The 23,017-nt window shown below is 39.3% G+C and overlaps 1 protein-coding gene across 1 annotated transcript in view; it reads left to right on the top strand.

The window, feature by feature from the left end:
- Positions 1–22,542, top strand: part of LOC109838101 (fatty acid amide hydrolase-like) — a 26,421-nt gene extending 3,879 nt beyond the window's left edge. The window contains exons 8-19 of the mRNA XM_020406571.1: positions 511–623; positions 706–781; positions 1,219–1,290; positions 7,459–7,510; positions 8,748–8,828; positions 8,910–8,993; positions 9,108–9,211; positions 9,362–9,454; positions 10,991–11,059; positions 12,033–12,097; positions 21,489–21,550; positions 22,429–22,542. Of these exons, the coding sequence (XP_020262160.1) occupies positions 511–623; positions 706–781; positions 1,219–1,290; positions 7,459–7,510; positions 8,748–8,828; positions 8,910–8,993; positions 9,108–9,211; positions 9,362–9,454; positions 10,991–11,059; positions 12,033–12,097; positions 21,489–21,550; positions 22,429–22,542 (985 nt within the window). The remainder of the gene's footprint in view (positions 1–510; positions 624–705; positions 782–1,218; positions 1,291–7,458; positions 7,511–8,747; positions 8,829–8,909; positions 8,994–9,107; positions 9,212–9,361; positions 9,455–10,990; positions 11,060–12,032; positions 12,098–21,488; positions 21,551–22,428) is intronic.

The raw sequence follows: 23,017 nt of genomic DNA, 5'->3' as shown, positions 1-23,017 counted from the left end.
GCTGCTAATAATTAACCTGGCTGAGAGCTCACTGTTGAAATAGAAAAGTGAGATTATGTTGATGTTTGTCAATCTCTTTTTGGAGCTTTCTGATCTTGTATATTTGTATTGTGATCTGTTCTCCATTGTCAACCCTTAAATTGCTGACAAGAATTCAGAAGGCATTAGTGGTGATGAAATGAAAAGTAAATGACTCTAGCGTTACTTTAGATTCCACTTTTTATGACTATCCTATAGTGGATACAGCTTCAAACGCATATCTTAAAGGTGAGAGGCAACGAGTGATTTTCTTTTCTTTGTGGATGTGTTTCTTCTCATCTCATCTTGTGAAAGCTTATATTTATGCATCATGCGAATGTTTCTTAAAATAAATGTTTGACGCCTATACTTCTAAATTTTCTTGTATTACCGAATTTATTGTGTCAATAGCATCTAATATTGACATATACTACGTGTTAACTGGCTATGATCATTTTGTGACTAAAGTTTCCAGCTTGTTTTTCTTCACAGAACAACTAGAAATCCACACTCAACCGACAGATACACTGGAGGGTCTTCCTCTGGTCCAGCAGCAATTGTAGCTTCTGGATTATGTCCAGCTGCAGTAGGCACAGATGGTGGAGGTTATATAATTTGACTTCAAAGAACTTTATATCCAGGGTTCTGATATTCTTCTATGCTAGTGACTTTATTTTATGAACACAGGTTCAGTTCGAATTCCCTCTTCACTATGTGGTGTTGTGGGTTTAAAAACGACTTTTGCGAGAATCGACATGAAAGGGTAATATTCTAGTAACAACTGCTTTGGTAAAGGCCTCTTAGAGAATCATCTAGAACTCAGGCAATAGCATTATTCAAGCATAGCTGTCTTTCGAAATCATTCATAATTGAGATTAACGACCATACACGTTAGTTCTTTGTGTCAGAGCTGAAGGTTGTTTTGTACTTTCCTTAAAATAAGGGTGGCTTCGTTTGGCTCAGAGTATTAGTTTACATTCTTTTTTCAGCCGGTAGTCTGATTGTCTTGATGTTTGGCTCTGACTGGTCAAATTTACTCTGACCTTCTTGATATACATTTTAATTTGCCACTAGTTGTTTGCATACATTTTTTATTGAGTGTGATTTGAATGAAGACAATGCATTGAAATTGGAAATTTTCCATTAATATTCTATGTACAACAAAAGTTTGTAATCCCCTCCCTAACCAATGTTTTGTAGGTTAATATGTGGTTCTGGTACGGTTGAAGTTGTTTCTCCACTTGCAGCCACAGTTGAGGACACCATGCTTGTGTAAGAATTCATTCATGCTGTATGATTTCTGTTGACATGTCTCCTTAGTTCATTTCTATTGTCTATTCAGATGAGTTGCATGCTTTCAGCTTCTTTTTTTTTTTGCAGCCATTTAGGCCAAAATTTCACTGTCTAAAGTAACACTATATGCTGTTTCCTTTTTATGCAATTAGGGGGCATACATCCTTTTATCTTGATTCCTCCCTCATATTTCTAGAATTGCTTATATCTTTACAAATCTAAGTCATGGTTCCACAACAATATTATCAGTCAAGGCTCCTAGCACTCCGTCTTACCTCAACCAAGCATTTATATATCCTTCATTTGTAGAAGCACCCTCAGAGGAGGTCCCTGCGTAAATCTGTAACTTGTTTTTTTTTTCTTTTTTTTCCTGATGGAAATATGCTTGTTTAATATTTCTTCCTACTCGACATATCTCATCCTTCAAAATTGATGAGTTACTGACCTAATTCTGTAGCATCTTTCTTAAATTATGGTCTTCCTTGGTTTATAAAAGGCTAATACAGGATCCAGGTTCTATCTTTAATGAGGGAAAAGCAAGTGTCTCTAGTTATATCCTGTGCTTGAGGACATACGGGATTCAATCTTGCATTTCGTACATAATTAGACAAGCCGAAAAAAGTAAGAGGTTGAGTCATAGATCCAATCTGCAAGGGACTCACAACTCATAGATGAACATAGAATATGTACACTGCATACCTTTGATGAAGGTTGAAGGATGACGCGGCTAAAGGTACAAATCATTTAGCTTAAACACAGGACAACTGTGATAATTATGGTGAGGTTGATGGGTTTGTTATTCATATAATTGAAGGAGGTGAGTGAAGTGCAGAAGTGTTTTCTGAGGTATACTGTGACTGCAGAGTTTTTGTGAAGTCAAATGAACTGTATTTCCATTTATACACAGAGAATGTACGGATCATTCGTATCGGTCAATATGTTGGGCAATCAAGGAACAATATACCCAACATGTGAGCGTGTAGGGCATAGAAGAATGCTGAAAAAGGTCAGTAGTATGCAAAAAGCTTGGATAATAAATAAGTGAGGATAATAAACAAATGGAGTTTTTTTATAGAAAGACCATTTCTAAAAAAAATAATTAGCAAAAATAATTTTTTTTGCTAAATAATTAGCAAAAATGACCTCTTTTAGGCTAGCTCACCAAGACTAGCCAAAAAGATTTTGTAAAATTTGATGTTGAAAACACATAGGATTACTAGTCCCGTGTGTTTTGCGTTTGCTAATCACTTCTTAAGCAGAACCAGAAAACACATGAGACTAGTAGTCTCGTGTGTTTTCTGAACAATCTCAGAAAACACATGAGACTAGCAGTCCCGTGTGTTTTGCAGAATATCTCCAAACATGTACAAAACATGTACGCTTTTATTCTAACGTATATCTTGCGTATATACAATATTTCCTTTGCACAAAAACTTTAAATTCACTTCATATACATATCTAAACAGTATAATCCTATATAACTTATAATTTTCAAGAAATAAACATGACTTAATACACGTTTAATCAATGCAAAACATCAAAACACAATAGGTAACAGTCGACAACAACACATATTATATCCATACGCCAAGATATTGCTACAAATCCAAATATATCAAGTATATTTTCAGTCCATGTAGAAAATCCATTAATCTATAACATACAACCTAGAAGTTCGCCTCTTCCTCTCTGTCACCCTCTCCGTACCCTCTCAGATCGTCATCATCCTCCATGGACTTAAGCTTGTACGAGCTCGCTCTCTGGTTGCGTGTGTAGCTGTGACGGACCGGCTTCATTGTCGTGTGTACAAGATCCATCTCGTCTTTGTCTATTTGATCGGCGTGCATATAAGAGATCCTCCTGCGACATCTCCTCGCGATCATCATGAAGATCCTTAAGAGTTCGATGAAAAGCTCTACGAGCTCTCTGCGCTATCCCCTGATACTATCCCCTGATACTGAGATGCATGTACACCTGTATATGCTCCTATGACAGAAAGCAGTGTTATTGAGGCGCGCGCCCCGGGCGCGGGGCGCTTCAGCCTGGGCGAAATGCGCCCCGCACGCGAGGCGGGGCGCTGCACGCAGCGAGGCGCGCGCCTCGCGTGCGCCTCGCTCGCGCCTCGCGTGCGCCTCGCTCGCGCCTCGCGTGCGCCTCGCTCATTCTTTATCTTTTCATGCTAAGTAGCAAATATCAATTAAGAATACTAACTAGAAAATTATGAACAGTCATGTTTGTTAATTATATTTCTTAGTCTTTTATGTGATAATTTATAAGCATATGTTCATAATTGTTAATCACTTAATTTGATGATTTAAATACATGTTTCTTGTATCTTTTTTGTTACTTTAAAAATTCGGTTAGCATAATTGATGATTTAAGTTGATATTCTCATAATTTTGGATGTAGGTAACTAATATATTGCTTATATGTTTCTGTCTTATGATGTTGATAAATATTAATTTGAGTTATGCGCCTCAGTTAGTGAGGCGCGCGTCTTGTGCGCCTTGCGCATGGTGCGCGTAAGGGACCTTTGCGCCCCGCATTGCGCCTTGCGCTTCGATAACACTGACAGAAAGTGCTAGGCTCTTTTTTGCACTGCTCTCAATATCATATGTAGCATCTATCTGCAATTAAGTAAAAAAGGTGTATATATAAGCAAATTGTAGTAATACCAAATAAATGGATTTAATAATAAATTACTTGCACGTTCTCTCTAACCTACACCAATTGACACATGTCCCCGTTGTAGGGCAAGTTGTGCATGTTCATCGACTGGAGTCGTAGTTTGATTTATTATCCATCTTCTAGTAATTCCTCAATATCATCTGATATAAGGAGGATCAATCTGTTTTATGATACTCAAATGCCGATCAGCCCATCTGTGAATGTACTGATGATGCGCATTTTCCTAGTTTATCTGATGTCCACCTTTGTTGGCCTTTCTTTCTATTCTTTCAACTTTTTGTGGAACGTGTTATACCAAACCAAACTGTCTAAGCACAAGATCCGAAGCATTCAAAAATTGGGCAACACTAGATATTAGAAAATTTTCAATGAACAACTCAATTAAGATTTGCTTTTCAGAGAGTTGTATCATGTCAATCATTTCTTGATCATTGGTGATCTCTATAGCAATTGTTCTTTTTTTATTAATCGAACATTTACAGAACACCTTAGTTGCATACTCTTCATGGTTAATTCTAGTAACTCTATATATTTCTTTCATCATTCCATCGAAGTTGCATGTTTTAGATAACATGAATGTTTTTCTAGATTCTCCCTTGTATATAGACATATTATTCATTCCAACACTCAGTCTCATATTAAAGAAGCAAATAACGGGTATTCCATTCGCTATCGAAACTAAAATGTTAACATTCATCATATGCAAATTATCTATTATACTTTATAAATTAAATTTTATCTCTTGTTTCTAGTTAAACTGTAGTTGAAAGATCCTCTATATCAAATTTAGTCTACCAAATTTCTAATTAAATCCTAAATTTAACCAAACCATATTGTTTATCAAAATTAAAATAAAAGTATTCAAAATATAGGGTTATTTTTATACTATAATTGTAACTAAAAATTATACAAAATTAGAAAATTGTACATTGATGAAGACTTGAAGTTTGTTGGCGTCAGAGCTCGTCAGCGTCGGAGTACAACATCCCCAGAGTGAATCAAGCGAGAATTTTTTTGGGATGAGCATCAATTTGGGTTTGGAGAGAATGAGAGAGAGAAATTGAGGGAGAACGATGTGATGTTGGAGAGGATGAATGGGGTGGGGAAGAGAGATTTGGATAGAGTTGAGTGAGAGATTGGGATAGAGTTGAGGGAGAGAGAGAGATTAGGAGAGAGTTGAGGGAGAGATCGGGGTTGATTTGAGAGAGAGTGCAGAGAGAAGGATCACAAATAGGGGAGATATTGGGGTTGATTTGAGGGCTGTACCCTAATTTTTGGGGTACAGCTGAGCTTAAATACCCCGACAAAGACACAGAACTACTAGTCCATGGGATTACTAGTCCCATGTATTTGCTAGGAGCCTCGTGCATTTGTTGTGAGCTAAGGGGCGATAGTTTCTATTTAACACATGAGACATATAGTACCGGATATTTTCTAGGTTGTGTTTAGGAGGTGATTAGCAAACGCTAATCGCACAGGACTAGTAGTGTCATGTATTTTCAGCACCAACTTTTGAAAAATTGACCTCTTTTTGGTTAGCCTTGATGAATTGGCCAAGAAGACGATTTTGCTAATTATTTAGCAAAAAGGACGTTTTGCTAATTATTTTTTAAAAAGGGTCCTTTTAAAAATTTCTCCTAAAAAAATTGGTGTACTCATATGAAGTTAAGAGAATATTTTGATTGTTGATGAGATGAGAGAAAACATCTTGAAATGTTTTGGAAATGTAAACATCTAGCAATCACACTTGACCTCAGAAGACCCAGATTCATGAAATAAAGAAAAGGATATCTTCAACTGCTAGTCAAATAGTGAATCGAAAAGATATTGTTAATGGATCTAAATGGAAAGAGAGTTCATATACCCGATCCCAACAGGATGAGGTAAAATCTGCGCTGCTGTTGATCAGTAAGAATGGAGATGAGGTTCCTAGATAAGGCTTGTGGCTAGTTTGTTTATTAGAGTTGTCTGGAGAGGCTGTTGATGGGACAGAGTGCCTGATAGATTTATGCAGTGAACAACTAGAGCGAGAACCATGCAAGAGGTTCAAGCAGAATGGTGTTGCGTAAATGCCAATGGGATTTAATTTTCCCCTTTCTGTTTGTCAGTGTCAAGAAACAGATGCACCTTACTTCTCTTCCTGAATCCAAACCCTTCCTTTTGTCAACACTCCCTTCACCCGCATACCAGGTACCCTTTGTTCATCACGCAAGTCTTCTTCTCATTCTTTCGGGCATCATGCAAGGTCTTTTCTAAGGGAGGGTGCTTTACAAGTTCCAAAGAAAATGGTGATTTGATGTCCAAGGTTATGAATTGGGGGTGCCTGTAGCTTTTAATAGGTGAGAGGTTAATTAAGAACTCAGGTTAGCTTATGTCTGTTTGTTGGAGTGGTGAGGGAGGTTGTTGATGGGACAAGTTATCTAAGCTTCTCACTTTCAGTTGAGGGATCATGAGGTGGTTGTGTTGCACATGTTTTTGAACTAGCTATAATTTTAGAGTGCAGAAAATGCATATAGGCATGGGCAAAAGCCCTGGAAAAGGAATTCAAATGTAGTCATAGAAATGATGAAAAAAATTGAGGCACAATAGGCTGTTCAAAGATTCCTTACCCTTTGACATCTATTCAAGGATTCATAATCTTTATTTCTGAGAGATAATACTAAAGATAGAGTGAGAAGGTGCTGCTTGCAGCTTATACACTATTTACTTTCTCGTGATTTTGGAAGCATGTTTTAAAATGGACCAGATGTACAAATAGATCCATCCTTCATAGTTCCCTCTGACACATCCATGGCAATACATCTGATTCGTGAGTGCACAAGGGATGTAAAGTGCCAGTCTATATACAATATCGTTTCACTGAAAAGATTCAACTTAGCAATCACTAGTTTTTAGTAAACTTAAGTTCTGTGTCCGTTGTTCTAGAACTAGCCAGGCCAACTGCCATCCTACCTACCTTATAAACTTTTTATCATCTATAGGACATGGTTGCAAGCTCTTCAAGAATTTCCAGGCACAAAGACAGCAAGTTACTAGCTTTAGGCTGACTTGTTGCGCTTTTAATGTAGCTAAACCTTGTTTAAAGGTAATCTAAATGAGATAAGGCTAGTGTTGTTTCTCTACTTCACATAGGCATCCAGCACTGTCTCTCTTTCTGCAGTCCATGGATTTGGACACAGTCAAGCCACTAGAGGATTACCAATCAGATTTAAAAGTTTTAACTCCCTAGGTATATAAACAATGGATGTCTAATCTGGAAATAAATGTTGTTTTTATGCCTTTATGAAATGAATAATGTCTATTTACTAGCTATCTGCAAAACGAGTGAAAGTTGATTTTCTTATCAGTTATGAATTACCTAGATGTAAGTGTCATTACACTAAATGGTTTTGTTGAACTTATATTGTGACATATTTCGACTTTCATTGTAAAATACGCTAACTAGCTGATTAATCTCAGGTATGCTGCAATGGGTGGCTGCTCGCCAGTTGATAGAATCAGTTTAAACCCGGTACTTCTCTTATTTTCTTAAAGTGTTGAAAAGCCTTTTTAATATTTTTTTTCTTATTTTCTTAAAAAATTGATAGAATCGCCTTGCCTCTTATCTTGTCCTCCCCCTCCCCTCATGAAAAAATTTATTAAAATTTAGACCGGATACATAAAAAAGCAGGCAGATTATAGGTGTGTGAAAGAAAGGGAGCTGTATATACAGTTAGATTTATACAAGGATTCATATGAAAAGCAGACAGATTATATTAAGCTGTAAAGCTTTATACGAAAGGTAGGCAAATTCATATGAAAACTGAACATATGTTATCTAAAGGTAGAATAATTTTTATGAGGCAGATAGAAACGTATGAAAGGTAGATAGATTCATATGAAAAGCGAACCGATTATATAAAGCTATAAAATTTTATACAAAAGGTAGAAATTTCATATGAAAACTGTACAAATTATATAAACAGAGAATAATTTCTATGAGGTAGATAGAAACATATGGCAGGTGGAAAATTTTGTATAAAAAATGTTTATACTATATAAAAGTAGAAAATTTTAGTATGAAAAATAGATAGAAACATGTGAAAGGTAGTTTGCTGTATGAAAAGTAGGTATAATAAATAAAAATAGAAAAAGTCAATATAAAAGTAGATGTTTTTGAAAGTAAATGAGAGGGAAAGCTAGCGCGGGAGTGTGGAAGTTCGAGGGATGAGGCAGGGTAGAAATTATCAGGGTCTGGTGTGACGACAGGGAGGGTGGAATGAGGTGACTACGGGGGTGTTGCCAGGTGGGTGTAAAGGGAATGAGTTAGAATTTGATTTGCATGGTAACATTGATCTGGAAAGAGAAATGAGAAGGACAATATTGCTATTTTAAAGTAAAGTGGGCAAAGGAGGTGGAGATATCATACATATGGATGGAGGTTTTCATCTTTGACGAGTTAACTCGGTGAGGGTAACATGTTTGAAATATCCTTGGGTGACAACATTCTACCCTTCTTTTCATTCATCACGCCACTATTGTGTTCTTCTTCTCCTTCTTAAATGCAGTTCATAGAGAATATCGGTAGCATGCTAAATTCTCATTTTTCGGGAGTTATATTTTCTAATTAGGAGCAAGATAATATATTATGTTCTAGCATGCCTTAAAACTGTTCTAGAAATGGTGTCCTTTCCATTCAGTGCACTATGATTATGCTGATCCTGTATGTTGTTACTTTACCAAATAAACTAATCCATGTCTTACTACAGTCAGCTCTTTGTTTGCCAAATCTGTCACCATCTGTTAATTTAGACATCCTGAGATCCACACGACTTGGAAAATATTCAGAGGTATGAATTATATTGCCTTCAAAAACTTAAATATTAATCATGTGGAACGCATTTTTCATTTATATTGCCATCTACTTGTAGTGGTTTCATGATGTTTACTGTCCTGATATCTCCACCAAGTGTGAGGATGCTCTCAATCTACTTTTAGAATCCTTTGGGTGCAAAGTAAGCCTACTAGAGACATGTAACTCGTTACTTTCCTTTCTACAAGAATAGATGCACATATACATCTCCTCATGGAGGTACTGATCTACTGCTCTGTGCATTTCATTGTCCAAGATCACAGAGATAACAGTGCCAGAGTTGGAAGAAATGCGAACTGCCCACCTTGTTACTATTGGTGCTGAATCATTGAATGGATTGTATCCCAATTATGAGGATGGGTAAGATAATATATTTTGTGGGAGTAAATATTCTTATTATTCAACTCCAGTATGGGTTTATCTAATTACGTTGTCCATTTGTCTGTATTTTTTTTCATAATCTTGTTGTCAATTTTTGGTTATATATTACTGAACAACTTCTTTCTGTAGGACTTGTTCCAAATTAACACTTGATACTCGAGTTTGCTTGGAACTTTTCCGTACGTTCTCTGCGGTGGATTATGTTTCTGCACAACGACTTAGGTAAGTTGATAACAAAATTCTAAATGCTAAAATTGCGTTCTGGAATTTGGCGGGGGTGTGCAGGTGAATTTCGGGCAATTGGTCATTACTGCATAGATCTTCTATTTCCTTGAAGACTTTTATATCATTTAGCATTGTTTGCAACCACTTTGCCCAAAACCTTAAGATGATTAGCGCCCCAAAAAATATTTTATTTGCCAACATCCAATAGCCACCCTCTGAGAAAGAGAACGGACAAATTTTGAAAAACGACCGTATTTCGAATTTAATGAGCTAAAACGACCGCGTAACAAAAAAAATAGCAAAATCGACTTTTTTGCACGGGACTACTAGTCCCGTGCAAAAAAAGGGTCGCTTTTCACCCGACGCCCATCTTCTCCCCTAGCCTCCTCAATCCTCAGAATTTTCACCCGACGCCCATCAAAACCCCTGACCTCTTCCATCCTCAAAATACCATGGTCTCCTCCTCCTTCCTCTCTCCCTTCCCTTCTCCGATCCCAACAAAACCCATCAAAACCCATCTCCTCCCCTTCACATTCAACCCCTCCTCCCCCCTCAACAAGCCCAAGCCCCCTCCTACAGATCCTCCCCCTCACCTACTCCAACGTCAAGCTCATCCTCAAGCTCTCCTACTCCGGCCCCCTCCTCCAGACCCTTCCCCTCACCCCCTCTGACGTCGAGTTTGTCCTCACCTCCTCCAAATCTGTAACTTCTTGCAGCAAATCAGGAGCCCATCAAGCGAGCTCGAGGCCACGAGACGAGGTGAGGTAGGTGGGGAAGGAGGGTGGGGGTCTGGTTTTTTGGTCACGACCAGAGGGAATGAGCGGAAGGGGAAAGATGAGCGTCGGGTGAAAAGCGGTCCTTTTTTTGCACGGGACTAGTACTCCCGTGCAAAAAAAGTCGATTTTGCTAATTTTTCTGTTAAGCGGTCGTTTTTGCTCATTAAATTCGAAATACGGTCGTTTTTCAAAATTTGTCCAAAGAGAACACATTGGTTTTGATATTTGAACCTAAGAACTTTAGTCATTAAACGTGATAGAATGGCTCCATCCTGCATATCATTTCATCTAAAACCTTAAGTTGATGAGTGGTGGTACAATTGTGTCAGTCTGGAACATTTTACATGTATTTGAAACATTTTCTGAAAAGCTGGGTAGATCTAAATGAGCAAGTTGGTCAGGACAAGTTCTCCTTGTTTGGTCACTCTCCATGATAAATTTGACCAGATCTAAAATCAAAATGGTACTTTTGATGTCACTTTACAAGATATCTGGGGTTTCTTTTTTTCTTTTCACCGCTTATATGGTCTAGTACTGCCTGTATTAGAACTTAGAGGCTATGCCATCAGACGATGTCTCTTGCAAGTATCTGTTTCATGATGATGATCTCTACTTAACATGCTCCATTTTGAGATTCATAAAAATGTTATAACTTTTATTCTCAGTATAGTAAATCAAAATTTGTGATTCTGTTCCACTTACTTAAATGTGTTCTTCAATGCAATGCTTTATTTACATCAGCAAGCGTGTGATGCAGGAGAAGGTTAATGTACTATCATATGGAAATTTTCAAAAAGGTTGACATCATCGTAACTCCTACAACAGGGTAGGTCTTTTTTTCCGTCTCTTTGTTGATTTGGTTATCTTTGAGTCAAATAAAAGCAATTCCTTTAGCTGCAATCTATATAGTAGGCATTTTCTGTTTGACTTTGCATGCATATGTACACAACTATTTCTGTATGTACGTCTAAGTTAATGAATTTATAAATATGCATTCATCACCATAAGAAATCCTTCTGCCGACATCTGTAAAGCTGAATACCTTAAAATCAATCACTGGATTTAAATTTTTTTTTACTGTTATACATGTATAAGAACAGATTTCTCTAGTACTTCATAAGTTTGACTAGGTGTCCCCCTATGCCAGTTAGTGACTTCTCAACCTATACGTGCTTATATTGTGAAGTTGTATGGATATGGGCCATCAATACATCATTGGATGCTCCTTGCATATATGCATACACTTATGCAAACGTGTACTAAATTACATACCACATGGTCTAATTTAAAGGGTTTTTACATACCCTCATCATCTATCGTATTTGCAAATTTACCCCCTAAATCTAGATTTTGCTAATTTGCTCTCCAAATTTCCCACATTGAAATTTTTTAGCCCTCAGTTTCCAAATATCACCAATACCCCTGATTAAGTTATAATTTTTTAGTTTGTATTTAGATAATATATAGAGAGGAGATACTAATTTACCCTCCCCATCTGCTCTTCTCTCTCTCTCTCTCATACAAATTAATAAAACTAATTAACTTGATCCAGGTTATATTAGTAATATTGAAATTTGAAAATTGAGGGGTAGAAGAAAGCAATATGGAAGATTAGGAGGAAATTAGCAAATATATAGTTTTGTTGGTTTGTTGTTGTGGTTGGAGTTGGGGGTGGGGTGGGGTTTTAAATTCGCAAATATGAAGACTGTACACAGCATGCTCACACTAATGCTTCTCTGATGCTCTATATAGCTTCTTTTTTTGTACAACTTTAGAGTAACAGATTTCATCCATTACAGGATGACTGCACCTAAAATACCATTAAGTTCTCTTGAGCACGGGGAAACAAATTACGAGGTGACAGGTAAGTTGGATTAGATCGCCGTTCTTTGGTTTCCATATTCTTACTACTGGAATCTTTCAGACAACAAAGATGGCTTCCGTTTTGTTGGATTGTAATATAGTTATTATATGACTCTTTTAGCCTATAGAGATAATTATCATTATCATTATATTTTTCTTCCCCATTCCTCTTTCAAGTGGGAAAGTGTAATCGAATTCCACACAGTGTGAATGAAATTGAGTGCTACTGACATTTAAGAATTTTATAATCTTTTCTCAAGCTACACACAGTGGAGCATGAAAGATTAGATTAAAAAAAGCAACTATATATCAGCTGCATATCTGACTAATTAAACCCAGACCGCGTCGTCATTGAGGCAAATCTCTACATAACTTTGGTCTTCCTCTATGAAATTTAAGAGTGAGCGACTTACAGTGAGTTAGTAGTGGACCACAGAGTCAGTGATAGGATTTGAGCGATAAAGTTGGTTTGAGCCTCTTGACTATGTTCTTGTAGATTTTGGGGGAAAATATTAGGGTTAGTTTTACTCATAGAGAGATACCCCTTTTATATAAGGGCACTCTTACAAATAGGTCCTCACATCATTGACTAATTACTATCTAAATAACTCAACACTCCCCCTCAAGATGGGCGATAGATATCAATCATCCCCATCTTGTTACAAAAGATATCACACTCTCTAGAACCTAATCCTTTTGTTAAACAATCAGCTAACTGCTCTTCTGATTTCACATAGCTCAAGGTCAGAACTCCTCTATTCAGTTGCTCCTTGATAAAGAACCGATCGATCTCCACATGTTTGGTGCGATCATGCTGAACTGGATTGTTTGCAATATTAATCGCCGATTTGTTGTCACACCAAAGTTGTAAGGAGTCTCTTCTAAACAAGCGCAGCTCAGATAATATGTTTTTGACCCACATCAACTCGCACAGACCAATTGCCATAGCCCTGTACTCCACCTCAGCTGTAGACCTAGCCACCACATCTTGCTTCTTGCTACGCCAAGATACGAGATTGCCTCCAACAAATACACAATAGCCTGTAGTGGACCTACGATCATCCATACAACCCGCCCAATCAGCATCACAATAGCCTTTAATTCTCAGATGTCCAAAACTCCTAAACCATAACCCCTTTCCTGGGCTTCCTTTAATATATCTAAGAATTCTGCGAACTGCCTCCATATGCTGCTCTCTGGGATCATGCATATATCTACTCACCACACTCACTGCATGAGTAATATCAGGTCTCGTATGGCATAGATATATAAGTCGTCCAACCAATCTTTGATATTGCTCTTTACTCACAGGGTCCCCACCCTCGGCACTCATCTTATGATTCTGCTCAATAGGAGTAGATGCAACTCTGCACCCCAACATCCCTGTCTCTGAGAGAAGATCCAGAGCATACTTCCGCTGAGAAAGCACTATACCCTTTCGCGACCTTGCAATTTCAATTCCGAGAAAGTACTTCAACTGCCCCAGATCTTTAACTTCAAATTCCTCTCCCAATTTCTTCTTCAACAGTAGGATTTCCTCAGCGTCATCTCCAGTGATTACAATATCATCAACATAGACCGCCAGGATAGTGATACGAGTTTTGGAGTGCCAGTAAAATACAGTATGATCACCATTGCACTGCTTGTACCCCATACCACAAACTGCCAACCTGAATCTATCAAACCATGTCCTCGGAGACTGTTTTAACCCATACAAAGACTTCTTCAACTTGCACACCTTCCCAGCTACTTGAGAAGTAACGAAGCCTGGTGGAATCTCCATATACACCTCCTCCTGGAGATCTCCATGTAAAAAGGCATTCTTGACATCTAGCTGATGTAGTGGCCAATTGAAGTTGGCAGCACATGACACCAACACTCTAACAGTACTCATCTTTGCTACTGGAGCAAATGTCTCGTCATAGTCAATGCCATACGTTTGACTGTAGCCTTTAGCAACCAATCTGGCTTTGTATCTGTCGATCTTGCCCTCTGGAGTTTGCTTAACCGTATACACCCACTTACATCCAACAGCACGCTTCCCAGCTGGCAAAGGTACCAACTCCCATGTGTCATTCTTCTTCAAGGCCTGGAGTTCCTCGTGCATGGCATTCAACCACCTAGGATCTTGCTTAGCTACCTGCCAGTTGTTAGGTACAGGCACTGAATGCAACGATGCAATGAATGACTTATATGCAGGTGGAATGGATGCATATGAAATGTAATTCGCAATATCAGTATCCCAATTGCCAAACTTAGCTGGAGGTTTTCCAGCATTGACTCTAGAGGTTCTGCGGGGCAAGATAGGAGTATCAGAGATATCAGGGAAGGAATCGTTACCTATCGACTCAGGTGGAGGAGAAGAGCAAGGCACTGGAGAGGAGGGACTTGGGTCATCAACATTTGTGGGTACTGACACAGGCACGGGAGGCGGCTCATGCTGCTGTTTCTGTCTCCTCGTGTATACTCTCAGCTCCCCCTGACTTTGACTACCAACTCCTAAGTCACCATCACTACTCGGCGATGTACCATCACTACTCGGTGACTCAAGAGGACATGGAATCATCCCGACCATAATATCATTCTCATTCTCATTCTCCCCCTCTCTACTAGCATCAGTAGAGCCATCTCTAAACAAGGAACTCAAATCTGTCTTCTCCCCATAAAAAGGTTCAAACTCCCGAAAAGTCATATCCATACTGACAAACAGCCTTCTTTCAGTGGGACACCAGCACTTGTATCCTTTTTGACTTGATGAGTAGCCAACAAAGATACATTTAACTGCTTGCGGATCCAGTTTACTCACCATCAACCTGTGATCTCTCACATAACATGTGCATCCAAACACTCTTGGTGGAACAACAAAAACATTTGAGCCCAAAAGCATCTCACATGGTGTCTTCATCCCTAATACTCTTGATGGCATCCTGTTGATCAAATAAGCTGCTGTCATAACAGCCTCACTCCATAAAAACTTAGGCACATTCATTGTCAACATCAATGAGCGTGCCACTTCCAGTAGATGCCTGTTCTTACGCTCAGCCACCCCATTCTGAGCAGGGGTGTCTGGGCAGGTGGTTTGATGAACAATTCTCTGATTAGAGATGAAAGCTGCAAACTCCTTATTGACATACTCAGTCCCATTATCTGTTCGAAGAATCTTCACCTGCACTCCAAACTGTGTCTTCACATAAGCCGAGAAATCTTGAAAACATTTGTAAACCTCTGATTTCTGCTTCATCATGTATATCCAGGTCATACGTGAATAACAATCAATGAAAGTAACAAACCATCTAAAACCACTGATAGAGGTAGTAGGACATGGTCCCCAAACATCAGAATGGACAAGTGCAAATGGTTCACAACTTCGAAGACCAATCATTCTATAAGTAGAACGAGTATGTTTTCCAAGTTCACATGCATTACAAAATAACTCTTTTCTATCCACTTTCTTCATTAACTCAGGTTCTAATCTATTTAAACTCTCAAAAGATAAATGCCCTAACCGGCAATGTTGAAGCATCGCTTCTGCCTCTGGCCCTCCGCTAACAGTAGCAGCAATCATTGCTGTCTCCCTGTCCAAATACCAAAGACCATCACGTCTGATACCAGTCCCAATCCTCCTCCCCGTTTCCTTCTCTTGAAAGACACACAAATCTCGATCAAATAACACGGTGCAATTTAATTGATCAATGAGAGAGCTAACTGAGAGTAAGTTAACTGGAAACGAAGGAACATGCAATACAGATGACAAGGTAACAGATGAAGTGCAATGGACCGAGCCATTACCCCTGATAGGTTGGGATGTCCCATCAGCAGTCTGAACTGTCTCAGGATGCATATGTTTACTCGGATAATATAATGCAAACTCACTAGATGCTCCTGTGACATGCCTAGATGCACCTGAGTCTATGATCCAATCAACATGAGTTTTAGTGGATGCAAGTGCCTGAACCTGTGTACCTTTGTTCGCATGAGCATAACCAATAAAGTTACCAAAGCATGTAGTGGTAGCCAGATCCTGGGTGACTTGTCCCTTGCCCTTCGAACTCTCAACCTGAAGCTTGAACTCCAGTCATCCCAGCAGTTGTCTGAGATTCATCTGCCACAGCTAGGTGAGCAACTCCTTGGCTTACACGTCCCCTGCCTCCTCGACCTGCACGACCACCAGTCTGACCACGTTCACCCCAGTTCCTTTCCTTGGGTGGCTTAGGGCACATCTGTCTCAGATGCCCTACCTCTCCGCAGTTGAAACACTGCCTAGTCTTCCTTCTGAATCCAGTGTTATCCGGGTTGGATACCACTAGTACAGACTTCTCCCCTGTAAGTCCACCTATCCCAGACTGTAGCCTGATACGACTCTCCTCCTGTATCATGGCCGAGACTGCCTTCTCCAGTGGTGGGATCTTCGTCTGGGTTAGTAGCAATGCCGTCCTCTGCTCATACGCTGGAGCCAAACCTCGGAGAAACGACATGGTCCTCTTCTGCAAAGAGGCCTCGCACTCCTTGCACTCAGGGTCCTTGCAGCTCGCTAGGGGCGAGAAGTAATCATGATCGAGCCACAAGCGTTCCAGCTCTGTGGCGTACTCCTGTACAGTCCTCTCTCTCTGGACTATACCGCTGATCTCCTTCTCGATCTGGAATACCCTCAGGTTGTTCAACTTTTTGATGATCTCCTCCATCGGATTTTTTTCAGTCTTTGTCATCGATCCAACTTGTATTCTTGTGGTGCGCAACAAAAAAAATCCGGCAGCACTTCGACAGTACAACAAGATAGATAGATCAACAAGAATTCCTGTTTCACCAAGGAAACAAGAACCAGAAGCAAGATATCTCAACAAAGTGAGATATCAGCTCTTCTCTCATCAGTTCTAGGACTGACTTGTCGAGGAAACCTAAATAATCTATTACAAATTAAGAAACAAATAGATCTTTTAATCAAACTACTTAATCACAAACCCTATCTTTTAATCCCTGATCCCCTTTCTCTTCCCCTCTCTATCAGCAACAAAAGAAACAAAAAAAAAAAACAATTTAGAAAGGGAAAAAACACCCCCTCCAAAGCTAAGCTTCAAACTCTCCTGTCTCCCTTCTAATCTATCTTTAAAAAGAAAATAAATCCTCCTTGTATCTCTTCCCCCCTCTTTCAGCAATCCAGAGAACGCCAAACCCTAGATATTGCCGAGGATCTCATCACCGAGTTGAAGCTGTTGCCGGTCCTCCGAACCAAGAACTTGTAAAGCTTGACGAGGAGCTTGAGGTAGACATCGTCGGATTTGGGCGCCGTGCGCTTGGTCTTCTTGCTCCGGCCGCCGGCGACGAGATCGATACCCATGAGAGCTTCTGCTGCTGTTGCTGCTTCCTCGGCCTCGAGGTGGCTAGGGTTTTAGTTTACGAATCAAAGTTACCGATCTCTCTCAAGAGGCTCGTCGCCTTCATGAAGGGAAAGGTTGGGGGGGTGCCTTGACGTGACCTGTTGTGCACGTCCCCCCAGGCCCTGATCCCCCAGGGCGCGGTCGAGAGAGCTGAGAGGTTGGGCCTTGACGCGCTCGGGAATGGAGGGGAACGGAGAGGGGGGTCTGGTGGGAGCTGGCGGCTAAGGTCTCCCAGGCTCTGATACCATGTAGATTTTGGGGGAAAATATTAGGGTTAGTTTTACTCATAGAGAGATACCCCTTTTATATAAGGGCACTCTTACAAATAGGTCCTCACATCATTGACTAATTACTATCTAAATAACTCAACAGTTCTTATGCAACACGTTGGCTATGCCAACCATGTAGCTTCATCGAATTATAGAGCTGTCTGGACATGTGTAGAGGTAGAATTTATGTTGAATTGTCAATATGTGTATGACTGGAGGTTGCACGTGCTGGTCCAAGTATGTATGTATGACTTGGATTTCTTAGTGGAGTATAGAAGTAACCATATGACTTGAAATATGAAGTTGGCTTGAGTCTCTTGACTGTGTGCAGTGGCAGCATAATGGCAATGACAACCATGTCACTTTGTCAGTTTACGAAGTTATCTTGACTACTTATAGAGATAAAACTGATGCAGATGGTTAACCTCATCTTAGAGTTCCATATGCTTGTTCAAATACCTTACATGAAGATACCTGTTTTCCATATCAACTAATTGAGGCAAGCCTTAGTCTCATAAAGATAGTATGCTCGCTGTTGAAATTCTTGAGAATATAATCTCACTCGAGATGTGTGGTCAGCTTGTGATCATCCATCTAATTGTTGCATGAGGGAGTTTTTTGGTGCGGGAGTTTTCCAGATTCTGCTTCTCTATGTCTGGAATCTTCACAAGTTAGGTGTATGATTGACATATTATACCTGAAAACACAATGATTGAACTCTTGCTAACAGAAATAGGTGGGAGCCCACTTCAGCAAGTACCATATTCGTGATTACTGTTCATATACGGGAGTGGTTTAGCAAAACTCCATTCGTGAAACTTTACATACAAATTGTTCTAGGGATGTTCCTTAGTGTATCTTCCTGTAGTGAACAAGTGCTTAAGCAGTCTAGAATTGCAAAACTATAAAAGATGTTGAAACAGAGGCTGGTTAACTTCTCTCTCTCTCGGGAATGGAGGGGAACGGAGAGGGGGGTCTGGTGGGAGCTGGCGGCTAAGGTCTCCCAGGCTCTGATACCATGTAGATTTTGGGGGAAAATATTAGGGTTAGTTTTACTCATAGAGAGATACCCCTTTTATATAAGGGCACTCTTACAAATAGGTCCTCACATCATTGACTAATTACTATCTAAATAACTCAACAGTTCTTATGCAACACGTTGGCTATGCCAACCATGTAGCTTCATCGAATTATAGAGCTGTCTGGACATGTGTAGAGGTAGAATTTATGTTGAATTGTCAATATGTGTATGACTGGAGGTTGCACGTGCTGGTCCAAGTATGTATGTATGACTTGGATTTCTTAGTGGAGTATAGAAGTAACCATATGACTTGAAATATGAAGTTGGCTTGAGTCTCTTGACTGTGTGCAGTGGCAGCATAATGGCAATGACAACCATGTCACTTTGTCAGTTTACGAAGTTATCTTGACTACTTATAGAGATAAAACTGATGCAGATGGTTAACCTCATCTTAGAGTTCCATATGCTTGTTCAAATACCTTACATGAAGATACCTGTTTTCCATATCAACTAATTGAGGCAAGCCTTAGTCTCATAAAGATAGTATGCTCGCTGTTGAAATTCTTGAGAATATAATCTCACTCGAGATGTGTGGTCAGCTTGTGATCATCCATCTAATTGTTGCATGAGGGAGTTTTTTGGTGCGGGAGTTTTCCAGATTCTGCTTCTCTATGTCTGGAATCTTCACAAGTTAGGTGTATGATTGACATATTATACCTGAAAACACAATGATTGAACTCTTGCTAACAGAAATAGGTGGGAGCCCACTTCAGCAAGTACCATATTCGTGATTACTGTTCATATACGGGAGTGGTTTAGCAAAACTCCATTCGTGAAACTTTACATACAAATTGTTCTAGGGATGTTCCTTAGTGTATCTTCCTGTAGTGAACAAGTGCTTAAGCAGTCTAGAATTGCAAAACTATAAAAGATGTTGAAACAGAGGCTGGTTAACTTCTCTCTCTCTCTGGGTTGAAGTAAGAGGCTGGCTAGAGTAATAATGATTAAGAGCAATAGGTTTGTTAAGATCTGAATAATGGAAAATAGAGAAGTTGGAGATTTTCACAAGACAGCAAAAATATTTCATGAGCGCAGACTTCAGCTTAAGGTTAAATCATGCACTCATTTTGTTTAAATTTCATCCTTTGTTTTCTGACATGCTCTTGTCTTGTATATTAAGTTTCATCCTTGGTTTATTTTCTGGCATGCAAATTTTAAGATCTCATTTGTTTTTCAATAAGCTACCACGTGAGCTGTTAAATATTATCTCTAAGCTAAAAATAAACCAAGAAGCTGACTCCACCTGCATGACAATAATAACTACAAAGCATTCCCCCATAATTTTGGGGGAGGCCTTTAGTGATTCCTTTTCTCCCATTTAGCTTTATGATCCATGTTTCTAAGTTTCTGACAACTATCATACTCTTTTCAACTGCCTCCATTCGTGTTCTTTGAAGCTTGCCTATTGTCCTCATTGGTCCATTAGCTATGATCTTATCGCTCTTGCTAAGTGGCACACACATTGATCTTTATTGCACATTGCCCAAGCCATCACGGCCTGTTCTTCTCATTCTGTCCTCAATCGAGTCTACCCAATTTTCACAAATACATTCTTTTTTTCAATTTTATCTGTTAGCATAATGCCACTCATTCATCTCAGTATTGTAACTCCTCCACATGTCTTGTCGATATTTTCTTTGCCATTGAGAATGAAACAGAATGGTTGAAATTACAAGGACCCTCAGGATCAGATGCTCAGGATGAGGAGCTGAGTTGGAATCACAAGTTCTACATACAAAATTTAATGTTTGACAAAAGTGGGCAGCAGTTGTGAGCTGGATAATAAAAAACTTATTACTGGGAGCTGTTATGTAATGGCCCAACAATTTGTCGCAATCAATCTGCATTGACTTAGAAATGACTGCGGCACAAAGTGGGGTTTCCATAAGTGTTGAGGAGTGAGGGACAGTAGACGGTGAAACAAAGGATGTTTGTTGAATGAATTAAGTATATGGACAAGAGCGTTATATTTCAATACCAACATGGGCGTTGGACAGGAAAGCACCAAAATAAAGACATCGTCAAATGAGGCACAACTACATTTGTAGATTTCTTATGAATATGTATATATTTAATACAATTAAATTTGGAGGAAGTGATCTATAGATTTATCTTTCATCTCGTACGCATTCCTAGGAGAGTAACAAAGTACACGTTTGTAAGTTCCAGGAATTTCGTGGATACAGGTGTCATGTCCTGGAGCTATGAACCTGCCTATTTTTGGTTGGGGAACATGACCTACGTATTATAGGAAATAGGCTTGTTATTAGATCTGAATAAGAATGTTTAGTAAAGGGAAAGAAAAGAGGAAAAGGAGAAGTTCAGAATAAAGGGAAAAGACGCAAAGATATACTCCATCCCGACTAGTATCACCTAATTCAACCAGGCCCCGTCAAATTTCAGTCCATTTTGCAAGAGTAAATGAAAGAAATTGAATATAACTTATAGACTAAACTTTACGTTAAATCTCTCTCTAATATGCCTACAGCACTTGAAGATATCCAAGTCATTCCCTGTATCTTTTTGTTAGATGAGATCATACATATAATTTCATGCTCTTGGTGGTTGCAATCCTTTTCTTTTTTTAGTTGTATTTACAAAGCAGAATCAGACTCTCTCTATATTGTTATTCATTTAGTTGTGCACTTTGTTGATTCCCCGATGCAGGTTACCTTATGCGGTTTATACTGGCAGGAAACCTTCTTGGGCTTCCAGCTGTTACTGTTCCTGTAAGTTAACAATTGATTGCATAATTTCTTGTTCCCCAAATATTCAGCTTCCGATTTGTTCTATTTTTATTATTAAATTAAGGAGAGGGTTTCCCAAACATGTCAAGGGAAATCGCCCCGTGAAATTTACGATATATGTCGAAATCAAGCACAAATAGTTTGACGAATGAAGCAAATATGCCTACGATACATTTTAAAAAGGTTCATCATTTTCTGCAAGTTCATAGTTAAGTTGAACACATGAAGGGGTTTCTTGTATCTTGTGAGAAAATAGCACAATCATGTTACTTTAAGGAAGCATTAAGCTTTCTCAACTCTTAACCTTGTCTATTTTCTGTACAACTTCTAACATGTATCCAGGTCAATGATCGCAAGATTTGAATTTGTAGGTTTTAATTATTTAGGAAAATAGAGATTACTTGAGTTCTTAAGAAGCTAGAAAATGAACTTCAAAAGTGTTCTGTGGCTAGATCAAGTGGAATCTGCCAAAGGAAATTGTAAGAACAAAGTTTATACTCTCTGTAATATTAATTCCTTTTGTAATTAACTGACGGTATTTTTTTTCTAACTAAAAAACAAGGAGAAGTTCTAATGAATGATCTGATCCGAAGAAAATTTGGGATATTTATGTTTTGGTTACATCCAATAGCTATCAAAATAAACTTATGCACCACCTTTACTTTGAGGTCTTCACTTTCCATGTGGGGTTTCCCAAATTGCCTTTGAGTAGTCATTTATATAGACTTAATGTTCAAGATCTACTTATATGGGAATAATTCAAATATTCACTTTCTCAGCAGGTGGTTTGCATAACTGTTCATATTATGTGCAATATTCCTCGTGTTCCTTTGTTGATGTTTGGCCTTTTTAATTTATAGATTGGTCATGACAAGGAAGGACTTCCTATAGGCTTGCAACTAATAGGCCGTCCCTGGGGTGAGGCTAGCATGTGCGTGTGCTCTTGCTGGGTTCCCCCCCCCCCCCACCATTAGCATTAGTAAATTGTTATGTATGCAGACAGTGAAGCAGATATATATCATGTCATATTGGGATCAAGGCTATCGTGAAAGTCTCTCTACATAATAACCTAGGAAGTATGCATGCTCCAGAGAGAGAAAGTGGGATGCTAAAACAATGAGAAAGTCGCGAGCATGGCAATTGAAAATAAGCTTTTTAAAGGTAGTTTAGAGAGTAAAAGATGATGAAGTGGAGCTTGTCTATGTTAGTTTGGGGGTGGATACCAACCTCCATGTCCGGCGAGGAGCTCCGACGAGCTCTGAGATGATGCAGGCGAGCGTGGCGAAGTCGACGGCGACCCCCCCAGGCGAGCTTGAGCCCCGCGAGCGAAAACCCCCTTGACCTCGGCGTTTTGGATCTGACCTCAGCGTTCGGATCCGACCTCTGCGTTCGTTCGACCTCTGCGTTCGAACCCCCCTCTCAACTCTGCGTTCGGCCTCGACATTGGCG

Source organism: Asparagus officinalis, chromosome 4 (genome assembly GCF_001876935.1).
Source record: "Asparagus officinalis chromosome 4, Aspof.V1, whole genome shotgun sequence".
Taxonomy (NCBI): domain Eukaryota; kingdom Viridiplantae; phylum Streptophyta; class Magnoliopsida; order Asparagales; family Asparagaceae; genus Asparagus; species Asparagus officinalis.
The sequence above is the reverse complement of the archived record's forward strand: the minus strand, read 5'-3'. Positions and strand labels throughout refer to the sequence as shown.